This window comes from Suricata suricatta, chromosome 1 (assembly GCF_006229205.1).
Source record: "Suricata suricatta isolate VVHF042 chromosome 1, meerkat_22Aug2017_6uvM2_HiC, whole genome shotgun sequence".
NCBI classification, from domain to species: Eukaryota; Metazoa; Chordata; class Mammalia; order Carnivora; family Herpestidae; genus Suricata; species Suricata suricatta.
Window position 1 is genome coordinate 190,978,680 of NC_043700.1, and position 17,261 is coordinate 190,995,940.

General features: G+C 61.3%; 1 protein-coding gene across 1 annotated transcript in view; it reads right to left on the minus strand.

Annotated features, from left to right (window-relative positions):
• AFAP1 (actin filament associated protein 1) overlaps positions 1 to 17,261 on the minus strand; it is a 125,959-nt gene that overhangs the window by 4,924 nt on the left and 103,774 nt on the right. Inside the window, exons 12-17 of the mRNA XM_029948981.1 lie at positions 14,008 to 14,125; positions 10,391 to 10,633; positions 8,266 to 8,380; positions 4,888 to 5,052; positions 3,193 to 3,383; positions 801 to 962 (exon numbers count right to left, since the gene is read on the minus strand). Coding sequence (XP_029804841.1) covers positions 801 to 962; positions 3,193 to 3,383; positions 4,888 to 5,052; positions 8,266 to 8,380; positions 10,391 to 10,633; positions 14,008 to 14,125 — 994 coding nt within the window. The remainder of the gene's footprint in view (positions 1 to 800; positions 963 to 3,192; positions 3,384 to 4,887; positions 5,053 to 8,265; positions 8,381 to 10,390; positions 10,634 to 14,007; positions 14,126 to 17,261) is intronic.

Genomic DNA, 17,261 nt, shown 5'->3' on the forward strand with positions numbered 1-17,261 from the left:
GCGGGGGTGCTGCTGTGGCGGCTCAGCGGTGAATCTGATTTCTTCCATGGGACAGAAATCAGCGGTGCACGCGGGCTTCGGTCACGAGTGTGCCAGGAAGGACTCGGTCCCCCGACGTGACTGCAGCCACAGCCCAGCGCCCGCCCATGGGCACCCAGAGGGCCGGGGCGCCCGACGCTCCTGCTGTCACCCCCCCCTGCAGAAGACCACGGATTTCTAGCCAGTTTGGGCCACAGAACAATGTCACGACAGCGACGCGGGCCCAGAGGCGGCAGAGGGGGCCGCCCGCCTGCACACGCGTCAGAGCAGATCACATCCGTCTGATGAATTGAGGTAATTACTCCGAGCGCGACTTCTCCATGCGCTGCGCTCGCAGCTGCCGCCGTCAAGAACCGTTCGCTTTGATAAACTATCAACAGATTTAACATTTTCTAGGAGTTTTACGTTTGGCATCCCAGCTTGTCAGGGCCGATCCCAGGCGGAAGGCCAGAGAGCACAGCAGGCACCCCCGGCAAGGTGGTGGGGGGTGCAGCCCGGGTCCGGGCCCTCGGGGAGCACCGCAGAGGCCACCCGGTCCCCTACCCCAGCCAGGACACAGGGCCACCAAGACCTGCCGCCACGAGGAACACCAGCTGGTTGGCGCCCTAAGTGAGGTTCCGGGGCTCCTGGCCTCTGAAAAGGAGGTGACCCTGAAGGAGGCCCCGGCTGCGGGGAGACCGGCAGGGCCCTCGGAGCTGTGCCCCCGCCCCCCCACCGCACGCCCCGGGGCGGGTGTCCCCGCGCGGGAGGGCGGAGCTCACCTTGGCCTTCCGCAGCACGTGCCCGCGGCAGGGGGAGCTCCCGGGCGGCTGGCTCTTCCGCAGCACGGCCGCGCTGTTCACCGGCACCGGGCCCTCGGCGTCGCTGGTTTCGCAGCTGGACATGGGCGAGCTCTCCAGGGTCCGGTGCCTAAAACCCGGAGACTGAACGGAGAGGAGCCGTCAGCCTTGTCCAGCAGCAGAATCATTCATTTAATTTTTTTAACATTTATTTATTTTTGAGAGAGAGGGAGAGCTCGAGTGTGCAAGCAGGGGAGGGGCAGAGAGAGAGGGAGACACAGAATCCAAAGCAGCTCCAGGCTCTGAGCTGTCAGCACAGAGCCCGACGCGGGGCTCGAACCCACAAACCGTGAGATCATGACCTGAGCCAAAGTGGGACACTTAACTGACTGAGCCACCTGGGCACCCCAAGAATTGTTCATTTTAAAGGAAATGCATGCGTGTTAGAAACAGGCAAAAATGATATTGACAATGGCCTGCACGGCCTTTCCCCAGGTCAGAGAGCACCTTCTAACCGCCATTTCAGAGGGTCGAGCTGATTGAGCTGGGCGGCAGTGGGGCCCGGGCCTGTCCATTCACACAGTGCTTTGTCCCTTCAAAGAGCTCTGTGTGCCACCAGGCGGTGGAAGCCACCGTGACCGGGGCTGGTGGCAGCGTGGAGCACGTCATGTGGGCTGGGGCTCACCAGAGTGACCCAGGCTGGATCATCCCGAGGCTCCTGTGTGCAGCCCATACGGCTCAGCCCGAGGCTCCTGTGTGCAGCCCATACGGCTCAGACACCAGAGGAAGGCGTCTTCTGGAAGGCTGAGCGTGTGACCAAACGTGCCTTCGATCGCCAGCACCCCTGGCCGCCCACACGGGGCACAGGCTGCTCCTCAGGGAAGGCAGCGAGCGGCACCTGCCCCGATGGGGGCCCGGGACCAAGCCCCCCAGCATGGTGGTGTAACACGTGGTCACAGGCCGGCTGGGTCACGTGGCACGCGGCTTAGAACACTGCTTCAGTCACCACTGAGTCGGGTCACTTGGAACCCCTAGGGGGCTGCTGGCCCTGGGTGCCGAGCAGCCCGCTGTGCTCAAGCTCCGGTTTACTTGGAAATGCTTTTCAAAGGCCATGCCGGGAGGGAGTGGGGGTCAGGAAGGTCGGCAAGCAGGAGAGGGTCACCCCATCTCCCCTGGCAGAGGCCAAGCCCGATCTGTGAGGCAGATGTGCCCCTGGGACACCGTCCCGCGAGCCGCGGTCCCAGGACAAGGTCTGGGAGGGAAGATCCCAGAGCTGCCAGCGTGGGGACACGTGATAGCAACGGAGGTCCAAGGAGAAATCCCCCGAGAGAGGAGGCGGCTGGCCCTGGGGCTGGGCAGGGAGGCTCGAACAGACCCGTCCTGAGCCGTCCCAAGGACAGGCTTGGCTCTGTGGGCCTCAAAGGAGAAAAGCTGACAAAAGGGGGCCAAGATGGAGACCCCTGGTTTGGGGAAATGCAAGGTCACACTGGGGGCCCCACTAGAGGGGGGGGACCCCTGAAGGGTTATGGGGTCACTGCTAGGGAGAGGGGGACACTTGGGGGGTACAGTCACTGCTAGAGAAAGGGGGACCCCCAGAGGAGTACGGGGTCACTGCTAGGGAGAAGGGGGACCCCGGGGGGTGCGGGGGTCAGCCCTGCCATACATCCATAACGACATCAATCTTCCCCGAGGGCCCGCCCCAGCGCTGGGGGAGGGGCCTCACCCAGGCTCCGCATTTTGCCAAGCAGTTTGGAAAGAGGGACAGAAAGGAGCCCTGGGGAGCAGGCGAGGTGGGGGGAGCGCTACGGGCTCTCCAGAGGAGGCGGCACCACGTTCAGGGCTGCCTGCTGGCCGTGTGTGCTTGCTGGGGGGGGGGGGGGTCACGTCACTTCTCTGGGCCCCACGTTCTTTGACCGTAAAATGGAAGTGGTGACATTGGACTCTGCAGGTCACCCGGACCCGATGGAACAGTCACGGGAAGGACAGTGACTGTGGGTCCTAGAGAGTGATGGGGAGGCCCCTGAAGGCGCTAATTCATGTTTGAGAAGTGCTGCCCTGCGCCCCGTCCTGTCAGATTGGAAGGGGTTCTGCCCCCTGAAACTCGGCAGGAACCCCGGCGTGAGCGGGCCGCTGCGTAAAACTCTGCTACGTGGGGCTGAGGTTTCTGGCTGACTGGGGTCCAATTGGGACGCGCTTGGGAAGAGACAGAGGGCCGTGCCTGTGACCAGACCCGGGCAGGGACGGAGGCGGGCCGGGGCGTCCTCCGTGCTCACAGAGCGAGGGGACAAGGCGCGGCCAGCGGCTCAGAGCGCAGCCAGGAGCCCACCAGAGCCAGCCTGCGGTTGCGTGCTCGCTGGGCTGGCGGGGACCTTACCTGGGGGCTCGACGTCCCTGACCTGGGCTCGATGGCCAGCCCCAGGGTGACGCCGCCGGCCAGGGCCTTCCTGAGGCTCTCCTTGACCTCCGTCAGCTCCAGCTCCAGGTTGACCCGCTCGGCCTCCTTCTGTTTACACTCCTCCTCCAGCCGCTTCAGCTTGCCTTCCAGAACCGCCTGCGGCTTCCTGCCTGCAAGGCCACGGACAAGCCCAGGGACGCGCTGGGGCTCCGGCCACAGACGGCGCTCGCTGCTGCCCCTCGCACGAGCTGGCGTGGAGCTGTGGGCCGAGCGCCCTGACCTGGGTCCCTTCTACGAAACTCAAGTTCAGCCGTTTCTACAAGAACAGCGACCATTTCCAACCACCCTGCTCTCCTGCAGCCGGGAGACAGTGGCCTGGTGGCGGGGGGGCTGGGTCCCCACAAATCCCCACATTCGGGGCCTGGCCTCAGTGCCCTCACTTCAACCCTCGGCACTCAAAGCAGCTGCCTGCAGGGGTGCGGCTGGCTCCAAGGGTCGGGCCATCGTCCCATTCCTACTGCCCCCGCTCCGTTATTCCTGAGCCCCCCTCCTCCCAGGGACCCACAGTAACAGGTGCCTGTCACTCTGAGGCGCACTCACTGGACTCCCTGTATTTGAACTGTGTCCCACGGACACAAGGCGGCCGGTAATGTACCCACTAGACGTGCAGGAAAAACTGATCCCCAGGGAGCACCCAGCTTGCGTGCGTGGCTGCACGGGGGCCGCTCCAACCTGTCTGCATCTTCGCTGCCCCGCGAGCTTGAAAGGAGGGAAGGAGGGGCTCCTCCTCTGTCTTATAGGCCTGGAGGCTCCTACCCAGGTCCCTGATGTTGCGTTTCGTTCCCGCAGGCAGGTGGCCACGTCCCGCCCCTCACCCAACCTCCCAGCCTGCAAGCTCCAAAAGCACTTCCTGTCCCAAAACTCATTTAGGCGGGAAGTCGGGAAAGGCTGGACCTGCTGATGGACTGCCTCCCGTGCAGGTCCAGCAGTGCCTCCTGCAGGGCGGCCTCATGGAAGCAGGTGCCTCCCCGCCGGACCCTCCTGGTCCTCTGCACTGCGCTCTTCCTCTGGTCCCCTCCGAGGCCAGCCAAACTGACACCTAAAGCGGGAGTCTTGCCCCAGGGTGAGGACCCTCCTTGCACTGCGGTGACATCAAACAGCTGCGTCCGCACAACCATGGCCCCCAAGTCCTCCTTCCTGCCAGCAAGAACCCACCTGCCGGCCCAGAGATACCCCGTGGTCCTAACCTGGTTCTCCAGCAGCAGCCTTCGGAGGGCGGGGCGGGGTGTCCGCTAACCTGGCCTCGCTCCCTGCTCCCTCTCACAAGAATTCACACAGTGTCCCTTCTCGGGGCACCGAGGGCTCCTGCATTGTCCCCGTCCCCAGGGACTGTCCCCTGCCCACAATCCCATACACGAGACTTGAAATTTGCCGAGCCCCCGGGGCTCAGCCCGCAGGCCACCTCCCCGGCAGCACCTGAAGCTGGGACAGGTCCCGGCGCCCCCTGGCCGGGGGAGCAGGGAGCAGGCTGAGGTGCGGCCCTCCCTCCGCCCTGGCACCCGTCCCGGGCTACCAGCCCGGGGACTGGCAGCAGCGTCGCTGTGGCGGCAGGGGAGGAAGGCCCCACTGTGGCCCGGGGAGGCGGCCCCAGCCGGCAGGCCCCGCTCCTCATACCCGCGTTCACTTCGATGGCGGCCCGCAGGTCCTTCCTCTCCTTGCGGAGCTGGGCCAGCCTGTTCCGCAGGGCCTCCTTCCTCTTCACCAGCTCCTCCTCTTTGCTCTGCAGCAGCTTGGCGTCGGCCTCCACCCGGTTCTTGCCGTATTTGTACTGGTCGGTATCTTCAAAAAAAAGCCACAAAAGCAAATTGGGTCCAACCAAGCAGGTAGCAGGGTCACTGGTAGAGCCTGTGTCAAACTGGCCATCTCGGTAAAAGAAACTCTAATCTAGCTATTTTGCTAGTTCAGTGAGACAAAGACTGGGGCCAGCTGGACCGGAGTAGAAACCGGACAAGCTCAAGTCGTTTCGATGGCTTCCCAGGAGCCTCTGAGTCGAGTCGAGGCGACGCCAACGGCACATCAGGACGTTTCTTAGCCCACTCTCCTTCGCGGCACGCAACGGTCCTCAGGAAGGCTGGGGCTCAGCACCCCGACTCCACTGGGTCTGGGCACCTCTCTGTGTTTCTCACACATTTCACGACACGGGCACGTTTGAGCCCTGTGACCACGCCATCTGGCCGTGTGGCCGACGGGACGGGAGCTCTGTGCCCAGTGCTGGGGTGGGGGCCCAGCCCGAGCACACGGTACCCACTGAGCGTACGGGAAGGAAGCGGAGCGCGGGGAGTCTGCACGCAGCGGGGCCGGGTCCGGCCGGCTAGGATCCCGTCACGCCGTGTCAGTGTGCGTCCTGAAGCACCGCGCCCCGCCTCTCCACGCCTCGGCTCCTGCATCTGGGACACAGGGACTCCCAGGGCTGCTACGAGGGACAACTAAACATGTATGGAGCGCCCAACAAGCACAGTGAGCCTCTGCTGGGGCGGGAGGAGAGAAACCAGCTTTAGGGAACCTAGCCGGAGATCTGGCCAGCGTCACACCACTAGTTAATAGTGCACTGAAGTCCGGACCTCAAGATCTCTCCCTCTCATTATGTTGCCTCAAGATAATAATAATTTAGAGAAACGATCCCACGTGTGATCAAGGGTCACCGATTCCGGAGCTCCTGCTGCCGCCCACACCTGATTACGGCTCAGAGGCCTCCTGCAGGTCAGCCGCACCCCTGCACCCGCTGCCTCACCCCCCACAGCACTGCCATCATTGGCTTGTGTGTCTGCTGCCCCCCCTGGACTGGCAGCGACTTCTGGGCAGGAGCGGGTGTGATGCCACAGAGGCCACCGCGACGTGGGTGACGAGTCTCAGCTTCACCCTCGACGGAGCAGAAGCCAGAAGGCCTACCGAGAGGCCTAACAAAATTTGATATAAATATACCTAAATCCCAGCCCAACAAAACCACAGTGCCGGGGACGGGGTGGACCCTCCCTGGCAGCTCCGACCACCGTCAGTGAGAACTGGGTCCCCAGGGCCCCGCCTGGCCCGTGTCCCAGATGCCGAATGCGCGGAGTCCTGCAGTGCAGCCCTGCATTTATGAGAACGGTGCACATCTCCAGCCCCCAGGCAACCCCCTCCCCACAGACAGACAGACAGAGAGAGCACACACAGAGCCTGATGGTAAAAGGATCACAGCACGAGGGCAACGAAGTCAGCCGTTTGAAACTGGCCAGCGTGCTCCCCCGCCTCTAATCGCAGACGCTCTCCCAGCAGCCCTGAGGAGAATACCCTGTAAATTTCCACAGCGCTTGGTCCCCGTGCAGTCTACCCCACACAGCCTGTAACGCAACTGGCTGAATTCCGCACAAACACCGAATGCAATTATCTTTCTCTTTTGTCACCATTAGATGTCCCCAAAGTTAATAAAGATTCCCTGCCGAAGGTCTCAGGAAATAAAGGGACAAATCGTCTGGGAAACGAAACGAGCACAGGCACTGGGAGAAAGGCTGTCAAGACAGAGATGTCAGAAGGCTCGGGTCCTGTGTGGCAAGCCTCTAGGGCACAAGGCACGCCCCTCCCCCATACCCCTCCCGCATGAAAAGCACTAACATTTTAAGCGACTAGAAACACACCCAACTGCATTAGGAAAATAAGACTTGCCAGAAAGATAAGATCAAAATAAACCAGCACAATAAAATAGCGATGCAAAGCTCTGGTCCGACCAGCTCCTGACCCACGTGCTCGAAACGCACGTATGAGAAGGGAGGTATAGACGAGCTGATGAACAGGACAGGGTCCCCGGGGCGCAGGCAGCCCAGGACTGGGGGCCACTTCCAAGGCTCCTCCTTGCACGCGGCCCAGGGAAAGGCCGGCCTCTCTGTCCCCGGGCGCGCGCCCCCTCTGTCCGGCCGTGCAGCGCACACAGGAGGTCGGCAGGTCGGGGGCTGAGAACAGCGGGGAGAGGCCGCTAGCTGGAGCCAGAGGGCCTCCCCGTCGGTCACACGGAGGCCAGTCTACCAGCCGGCGGCACCCAGCCAGATTCAGAAAGTACGGACACAACTTCTAAGCCATCGCTGGAGTCTGACTCCCTCCTCCTCCCCTGACGCGCTCACACCCGCTCAGGGGCTCCCGAGCCTTGTCAACGGGTGGCAAGGACCCCAGCTGTGTGCGCAACCCCAGCAACGGGCAGCGGGCCCGGCCCGACGAGCGAGTGCTGCCCGACGCGGGCAGGGCCGGAGCCAGCAGGTAGGGGCGGGGGCCTGCAGGGGGAGAGGGCACCGGGCACTCAGGCGGGCCGAGCCCCTCAGCTGTGTCCGAGTTTTGCTCAGCAGATTTGGAGGCTGAAAGCTGGTGCTCACGGCTGTGAGCCGCCGGCGGAACCCCTCGGTCTCTCAGAGGGAGTTTCCGCGTCCACACCGTGCGCAGGGCAGCTCCCTCACCCGCCCCGGGGAAGAGGCTGGAGATGAACCGGGGACCGTGGCCATCAGCCCGCGGACTGAGAGGTGCGGCGGGAACGCGCCTTCCGTATAAACCCTTCCGTCGCTCTGGTGCCTGGCGACCCACGGGGCACCTCAATGACGCCACAGACCCCACCGCAGCCACTCGTCCACACCTCCACACGGGGAGCACGGGGAGCTGGGCTTACAGAGCTTGGCGGGAGTCACTAAGTCACCTACAGCTCGGGGACGCAAGCCGAGGTCTGCTGACCTGAGGCCCAGGGCCCCCTGCACCCACAGTCGCCTCCTGTGGAAACAAGCGTCGGACCGGTGACAGGCGGCCTGCGCACCTGACTTGTCGGCGTCGCTCACAGCTCTCAGGAGAGCAGCGCTGGAGACCGGCCCCCGCTTCAACCCGGCAAGGAGGGAGGCGGACGAGGACCGCAGTCGCCTGGCCCCCCGGGCCCACACCTGGCCCCTCCCAGGGCAGGTGAGAAGCGAGGAAGGCTCTCCCAGCCGCAGCTCTGCAAACCGCACTGCAACCAGAACCAAGGATGGGGGCGCGGTGACTTACTCGACGGCGTGCGCTTCACGCTGGCTGTTGAATCGGGTTTTTTTTGCTGACTGCTCGCGGCCTTCCCCTTCCCCGTGACCCCACTGGAGGCTGCCGGGGGCTTTTTACCCTTCAGCTGTCGAAACAAACGGAAGAAGATTAAAAACAGATCATAAAAAAGCACACTCTTTCTTCCAGTAAGCTGCCGCAGTCTCTGCATCTCCACTGTAACCTGGCACAGACGGAACCCCAGCGTGCCTTCCGGACACCGAGCCGCTGCCGTTTCCCTGCTCTGGCTTCAGGGGGCCTGGAGCCGAGATCCACGGCCCGTGAGGAGCTTGGATGCAATAGAAGTTCTATATGATTCTACCGGGAGATCAGAAACGCTAGCGGAGAAGCTGGCCCAGGCAGCGGAGTATCCGAGGGGTTTGGTGGACCTTACGAAAAGTCTGTGCTTCTAAAACTGAACGGCCTGTCTTCCCGGGGGCGCTGTTTGGGGGGCGGCCAGGCCTAGCATCAGATTCTGCTTGAAGGGTCCTGCCGCTGCCTGCCGTCCTCCAGGGACAGCTAACTACCTTCTGAGTCACGGGCAGGTCAGGGGACGGAAGCCAGGGGGTGACACGGGACCAGTGTGAACCACGTCAGTTCTTAGCAAAGATCCAGCAGGACCTCTACCCCTTGGCTGCAAGCCGGCAGAGGCTGGGTTTTGCTTCCGTGATATACGTGGACCTTACTGATGTCATCAATCAACCCGGCTTGGTGGCCAAGGTCCACTCCCTGCCCACGGTCTCCCACAACGCTACATTTGCTGCTTTTGTGGGCCCGGAGTTGGGGAGACGGACAGACGGAGCTCCAAGCTCTAGCTCAACGATGTGGGACACGCTGAGCAAGTCGTCACAACGTCTGGGCTTCCATTTGCTCATTAAAAAAATATAAATGTACCGGTCCTCCCCACAGGCCTCCTAAAGAGGTCAGGTGACGCGCCGGACGCGGGTAAGCGCGTGGCGCTCTGTAGGTAACTGGAAGCTCTCCGGTAACGGCCCAGCCAGCACGGGAAACCTAAACGTGCGGTACTCCACTTACAGAGGTGTTTCCTACCTCCAAACAGCGTGAAAATGGACAGAAACAAGCACATCGAAATGACGTATCGAGTCACCCCAGACTAATGTGGGGACAAAGCAGATGTTCCAGATGGCACGCTTGTCCCACGGTGTCCACCTAACGGAACTTGTGTCCCAACAAGAGGAGGGGAGTCCACGGACACATCGTGTGCCTGCAGTGGATCGTCACACATCTGAGCAGCGGTCGGTAAAGACCCCAAACCAACCAACCTTCCCTGGGATTCTGGGGACGTTGGTGCGTTGGTGGGGGCTGCTGCTGCCTCCACTGGGTGAGGCGCCAGGGCCTGGCCGGGCAGCGACTGCTTCTTACGGGTCCCCCCGAAATGGAGCGAGAAGAACATAATTAAGGCGCACCCCTCTGCTCTACGTCCGCAGGGCAGTCTCTGACCGCGGCACTGAAGCACAGGGAGCCTTAGGCGAGAACGCACGGACACACCACGTTAGTGTTTGCACTGCCACTGCGTCTGCCGTGGACAGCAGTTCAACATCAAGGTTATTGGTTTTCAGTGATCGTCCAAAACGCTCACGACTACTTGGATTTAGGCAGTACGCTTTCAGACTCATTACAGAAAAATACGCTCGCCTGAAGATCTAACGTTTAAAGACCAAAAGCAACTAGGACCGGGAGTCCAGCGTTCCTCACCTGCAAGCGACAGGAACGTATTCTAGAAAGCTTGCAGTACAAGAACCTTCCGGAAAGTTCTATCATCCCTGTCCTGTTTTGAAATCTTTGCCTTAAGTTGATATAATGCATGAAATTCACTGGGGAGTTTTCCAAGAATAGAAAAAAGAGATTTAGGCCAAGAGATACAGTGCGTAAGCCATGAACGAGTTAGGAGCGTGTAACCCTTCCGGGGCGCAGAACGTCGATCGCACTAGCAAATTCTGCTCTAGCGGAGGACAAATCCCACCTCGCCCTGCAGGGGCTCAGCTGCTGTGAGCCAAGGGCTGTGCTCCCGTGGTGAGGCCCGGCAGGAGGCCCACGGCCCAGACCACTCCGGGCAGGACGGAAGGAGGTGCTGTACCTGGGAGCCAGGCCCGACAGAAGACGCCCTCCCCAGGGAAGAGGTGTTAGTGGCGGACGCAGCACAGGAAGGAGGGTGTTTGTAATGGGAGGAGGACAGTCTGTCGGCAGACGGCCGAGACGGCTTTCTGTCCGCAGGCGTGTAGCGTGCAAAGATTTTCGGAGACGGCAAGTTATCGTACAGGACCGCGTTATCATAGAGCACCTCGTGTCCCGGGCCTCCCGGGCCGTCGCCAGGGTCCCACTGCAACACACAGCTCCGTCGTTAGTGCCCTCGGCCACAGAAAGCAGAGCAGAGACATTGTTAGTTCCCCCCCCCGACGCGCACGCGCACGGCACACACACGCCAGGAGGCTCAGGAGGGGTCTCTTGGTTCCGCAAGATGGCTTCTGGGGGAACGGGCCTAGGAAGTTTGTGTTTTGTTCCGGTTTTTAAAAGCAGAGGGGAAAAAACTGATTTGACCTTCTTTTAAGACCCCAATTTTGGATGTCCCGATCCAGAGAGCAGGAGCCCCGTGAGAGAGGGAAAGGGCGTCAGCCGCGGGCTGGAGCCCGGGAGCTTGGCCCAGACAGCACCCCAGGGTGCCGGCAGAGCACCTGATTCCACAGTAAGGACAGCGGCCCTGGTGTTCTAAGGGCTGGGACATCGCTGACCCCTCGATGTGCCCTGAGGCACAGACAGAGGTCACAGAGCCGGACCCTGTCTCCAAGCCGCAGGCGCCCCAGGGCGAACACCGCCTCCCGACTCTGCCCAGCCGGCACGTGCGCATCAGCAGCTCAGCTGTTACGGTGACGTCAGTGTGCCCCCGGGTGCCATGCTTGGTCATGCCTGAAGGAAGCGCAGTGACCACAACAGTCTGTTGAAAGAAAGAGATCAGTTCATCATAGAAAAGAGGGCGTTTCAGAATATACTGGATATAATGGTGTTTTAGCCGGAAAGCTTTGTATAGAGGACGAAAATGACTACGGGCCACTTGGAACAGGGACACTGAAGTGTAAAGTGAACCCAAACTCACAGCCATGGCCAGAGACCTAAAGGTCTCTGCAAATTGCTTTGCACTTTCAGAAAAAGAGAGAGAGATTAATTCCTATGTTGTGCTCATTTTGCGCTATTTTTACACCCTTCTGGAAGCACACTGCAATTACAGCCTTTTGTTCCGAAAATAGCCGCAGTCTGCGGTCTCGAGGGAGGCGGGCTTGTCTCTTGCAGCCCCTTTGATGGGTCTATTTCGGTGACGCGGGGATCCGCCTGCCATCTACACTTGGCGGCCCCACGCACAAGCCCGGCTGACGCCCAGGGGGCAGCCAGCACACAGCTGTCTGGGATTAACCCAGCACTCCAGACTGACCGTCACCTCCCCAAACGCCAAAGGATCGAGTCATGTGGAACTCTTAGACAGCTGACACCCCACAGAACTTTCTAGATTAAAAGCACATCCTTCTGAGACTTGTTTTTATCTTGCGCTGGCATCAGGGGGGCCAAGGGTCACGGAAGTTGATATGTTGACGCAATGTCAGGTTTGGGGCCACAAAGCATGACCTTCATAAAACCGAGGGAGCAAGCCTTCCAAACGAGGGCGGGCCTCGTGCTGGCGCCCGGAATGTGGAGACAGTCGAGAGAGAGGCCTGGGCTTCCAGAAAGCCCTCAGTGGCGAGAGAGCCACGGATTCCGCACCCGGGACCTCCTGCCGTCAACACCGCCACACACGTGCGGAAACCATCCCCAAACGCAGAGTCCTTCCAGGGCGGCGGGCTGTTGTGTCTGAATCCGATGACACCGTGGATGCTCTAGGGAAAGGTCATTCCTGGGGACGGGCTGAGCCCGCGTGACACAAACCTAGGGAGACGGGCGTGGGGCTGCCGGCCCCCCAGCCTCTCCCCGAGCCCTCCTTTGGGTTTGTGTGTTGTCTCTCCAACACAGGCGGTGGCTGGAGCCCCGGGCGCAGGGGGCGGCCGCCGGAGAGCGAGCTTGGTGGCTGGGCATAGCACAGGGGCGCAGCGGCCCTGACACGGAGCAAACGGAGACCGGCACGGCCAGTGCCCAGGAAGGCAGACCGCCTGCCCAGAACATGCTCTCACGGGGGCCACCGTGGGCCTTCCCTGGGTCGGTGGGCTCAGGGCCATCGTGGGCACCGGGGCCGCTCAAACCCTGGAGCGCCCACGGACAAGGGTGCAGGTGGGAACAGGGGCCAGGAGCTCGCGCTGTCTTATCGGGGCTGGACTCCGCCCCCCCCCCCCCCCCCCCCCCCCCCCCCCCCCCGCCCCCGGCCCTGACCCTCCGGCCTCAGGCAGGACGCTGTCCTATGGGACTCGCAGCCGGGACGGGGCTGCACCTTGGCTCTGCTCCTACCCCTCACCCGCGTCCCAGGACGGAACCTGATGTCCGTGTGACCGGCCAGGCCCAGGCCCTGCTCTGCTCTTCCTCCCCACCCCACTGCAGCCCCGCTGGACCAGAAGGCCACTGGGGGACGGAGGCTACGACTTCTCTGTTGTGTCTTCAGCCCCTAGCGCAGACCCTGGGCACTAGGGGCCATGCGGCAACTCAGGAAGGAGGGAGAGGGGATGGCCAAGCGGGGAGGAGGGATTGCGTGAGGAGGAGTCCAGTAAGGAGCCTGTGGACAGGGCCCTGCAGGGAGCCCGGGGCAGGCCCGAGGGGTGGAGGGAGGGACACCCGGGGCAAGGTATTTGAGACCCCGGAGACACATGACATCACTGCGCTCGGCAGCCCGCTGGCCACCTCCCACCAGGACCACAGTGGCCTTCCTCTCAGTTTGCTTCTCCTTCCGAGCTCCAGGACCCTTGCCCGACCCCGGGCTTCCCTTGAGGGGGCGCGGTCTCCCGGTGCCTGCCTCGGGCAGTGCGGGTTTTGTGACTCTGGAAAAGAGGGGGGCTGCCTGGGGACGTCTGTCCAAGTGCTGGGAGAAGGACGGGTGAGCAAAACAGGAAGGAAAGAATCTAAAATCCCTTCTGAGGTTTGAAAATCACAACAATAAACACATTCTATGCCAACCGCTGAGGAGTATCGATGCGGACGCCAATACCGGGGGCCTGAGGCTGGGGTGGGTTCTGGAGGGCCTCACCCCGGGGCCCAGCGCGTGCGCTCAGTGACAGCTGTTCAGCAAAGAACTCGGAGACGGTGGGAGCTGACCGATGAGGGCGCGTCCCGTACGGGACGCAGAGAACTGAGAGCCGGGCGCACTCCCGTGGCCGCGCGGAGCAGGAGGCTCGGGCACACGGGGGCGGTCTCTGAGCACCCCTGCTACATTCCTAGCGGGGATAAGCCGCCCGGGACCAGGGACCAGGGACCAGGCGTCCCGGGGCTCCACGGCCACCAGGGGGAAGACGCCTCGCGTCTGCGGTGCGGCCACCCATCCTTTCCGCCGAGAACCGAGCCTGGGCTCTATTTTGGGGGACGTGGGGTGCTGTCCACGGTGATGTAGACGCCGAAGGGGTCCAGTTACCTGCTTGTCCGGAGACACCTGAGATCACAAGCCCAGGAGAGGGGACGCGGGCTCCTCCCGCCTCGGAGCCCCCCTGAAAGCCCTCTGGCGCCTGAAGCCGGGCTCCCGGGTCACAGGACTCCCCATGCTGCTGGAGCCCGTCAGAGTGGTGCACTCACCGAGCCGCTGATGCAGGGGACGTCGTCATAATGCAGCGCCGTGCCACTGGGGTGGGCGTAGCCGTTGGAGGTGCTCCCCAGGTAGGGGCTGGCAGAGATGCCTCGCCTGTTCATGAAGCTGCAAGACAGGAGGCGTGTCTGAGGACATCAGGGGCCGTGTGCACGGGTGGCCGGCGAGCGCCATGACGCACAGCTGGCAGGTGCTCATAGACCGCGCGTCTAGACCGAGTGGTGTGCGGCGGTGTGTGCTCTGGGGAGGAGCGGGCTCCAGCAGCGGCAGGACAGAAGCTGGGAGCGGACCCCAGAGAGGTCATGGACACGCAGGACGGGCCCGCTGGAAGAGGCGCCTGCCCCCCGACCCCAGGTCTCCCGGCCCGAAGTGGCAAAGGCGAGCCCCAACCGCTTCCGCCTGGTGCTCTTTCCACAACAGGAGTTTTAACCAAATAAAAGCGGACCTGAGCTGAGAGAGCACACGCTCCCTGCTGACTCAAACACGTGAGACGCTCGCGGAAGTACCCGTGTTGTGGTAAAACGCAGGCAACACACGGTCCGCTCACCACTGTCAAGGGCACGGATCTGGGGCACTGAGCGCATTTACGCTGCTGGGTGGCCGGCATGGCCCTCCAGCCCAGGACCTTCCCCACCTGAACCTCCATCCCACGACACCCTCACCCCCTGCCTGGCCCCCGGGCCCTGGGCCCCGCATCTGCCTTCCGCCTCTGTGGATCCGTCTGCTCCAGACCCTCGACCCCCCACCCCTGCCAGGAGCCGAGGCAAACCGACGGCGTCCTCTTGCATCTGGCTCACTGTCACCGAGCAGCAGACCCGCAAGGTGCATCCCTGGTCCACGTGGAAGGTGACTCAGGACAAGAGCTCCCTTCCGGCCCGTCCGCCGCCCTGTCTGTCCGCCCTGATCCACAGCCTTTCCGCAGACAGCCACCTCTACTAAAGCTTCCCTGTGAGGTGTGTCACTGGAAATCAGTTTCGGGGAAAAAACTGACAACGTTTCCCTTGTGTCATGTAATCTACATCTCATTTAAAGACGGGCCGGTCGGGGGGAGAACAGGGCGCAACTGCTTACCTTTGTTAATATTCCTAAATACGCTTCTCTTCCCAGGAGAAATAAATGACGATTGTTTCTTTTTGCTGCCCTTTCCCCCAAGACATCACTGTCCTCTCCCCTCAGACATATCCAACGCACAGACCCTCCCCCCCAAAGACCTCGAAAACATTCCTTAGCCAGCTGCCATTTGCATCACAGCAAATTTAACTTAACCCTAGGACATTTACGGTACTGGCGAGGTGCCGTAGTTTATATTTTGAACATCATTTCCTTGTTAAATGTCTTCTCTCAAGGTTTGTAAGAACATCTAGCTAGCAAACTGACAAACAAAACTATACTTTATTCTAACATCTCTAAAGATTTTAAAGAGGGAGCAAAGATTCTTGTGGCCATAAACCCCTTGCACGCGGCTTTCTAGCAAGTCATTTTTCAATACAGCAATCTACATTCCGCTCCCAAAGCTGCGTCCTTCCCACATTCGGTTTGGATGAATATTCCGCCCGTGTGGGAAGCCAAGTTCTGGGTGAAACACGGCCACTCAGGGCTTGTCGGACGTGCGGTTTCTACTGCGGTGCGTGCAGCTGAGGGGACAGGGCCACTCGGAGAGGCCCCAGCATCTAGTGAGTTCTGAAGCAGCAGCTAAAAGCCACCTCCTTTCTTTTCTGTCACTCTACGTGGAGGTTTTGCAAAACCCAGTGTGAGGTTCCATTTCTTAAAAAGCCACTTGATTAAATGTGCTGCAATTACTGCACGTGCTGAATGGTAAGAGGGTTCACCGTAATCTGCGTGTATTTCGTGGACCAGAGAGGGTGTTATCACAGGAAAATAATGAACAGAACAGAAGCGGCGGGGCCTGAGCCCGCCCCCCGATGCTCGCGCTGCCGACAGTAGTGAGAACGGGAGGTCCGCGCTCTGGAAGACCGCTAAGCGTTACTGGAGATCTTCCGGGAAAGTTCACGCCGCCACCCTGGTCGTGGGGTAGCGTGTGGCTTGATCCCGACTGGAGCGCGCGCTGCCTTTTGCGCCAGAACGTCTCCGTAAGCGTTCCCTCCAGCACGCAAATCAAGGGCCCAGGAGCGCGGCTCAAACTCCCCGCGGACACCCCGTGTGAGGAACCGGGTGGCGGAGCCCGTGGGCAGGCCGGTGTCCGTGAGGACGTGCCGGCCCGTCTTCCTCACGCTCACAGGGCCGCACCAGCGCGGAGACCACCGGCGGGGCTGCCCACGGCCGGCCTGTATGTATGACTCCGTCACCTGCTTTGTTTCCACCCACCTCCCCCCGGCCCCAAGCGCAGACCCGCGATCTTTATACACTCTACAGGGAAGCAGAAGTAGGGCCCAGGGATCAGAGACACGGGCCTGGAAGTCCCGGATACGGCCTCCCCGAGCCTGGCCTCTGCAGGAGGAGCCGAGGCGCCGAGAGGCTCCAGGTCACTTGGCCGGAATTTCCACCTGGTCAATCCGCGTGGGCCGGCGCCTGAGCCCCGCCCCCTCACCCAGCACCTCCCGGACGCGACCCCAGGACTCAGGCCTCACTCCAGTGTTGTTAGGGAACTTGTCCTGGCCCCGGGGACTGCCTGGTACAAAGCTGGCCCCTAGGGGCCGGGGCCCTTCCCTCAGATGCTGCTAAGATTATCTTCTTCGTTGTCACAGAAACAGGATTGAAAGGAATGCTTTCATATGTACAAGCCTTTAAAAATCAAATCCCAATTTAAGTGTGTGACTGATGACTGAAAATTCCACCCTGGTTAAAGCAGTATGTGAGTCACATGACTCCTAGAAGTGTTCCCTGAGTCCAGGGGCCACGGGCCACAGCCGGCCCACTGCCTGTTTCCACAAATAAAGTTTTATCGGCACACGGCATGCCGTGTGCTGATGCGTGGTCTGTGGCTGTGATGGCAGAGCCCAGGAGTTTTAACGGGGACCCTGGCCCACAGAGCCACAAATACTTTTTGCCCTCGACAGAAGTTTGCTGAGCTCTGCTCCTACAGAAAGACTGAAAGGTGGAAATGACAAATATTTCAGCAAAGTCTGGATCACTGTAATCAAAGGAAATGACAAATATTTCAGCAAAGTCTGGATCACTGTAATCAAAGGAGGCTTTAGTCCCCGCACCCCGAGGCTCTGCACACAGGGAGTGAGATCTCCGTGAGGAAAGAGCGTCGTCGTTGGGCTGGGGGCCGCTCCGCGGG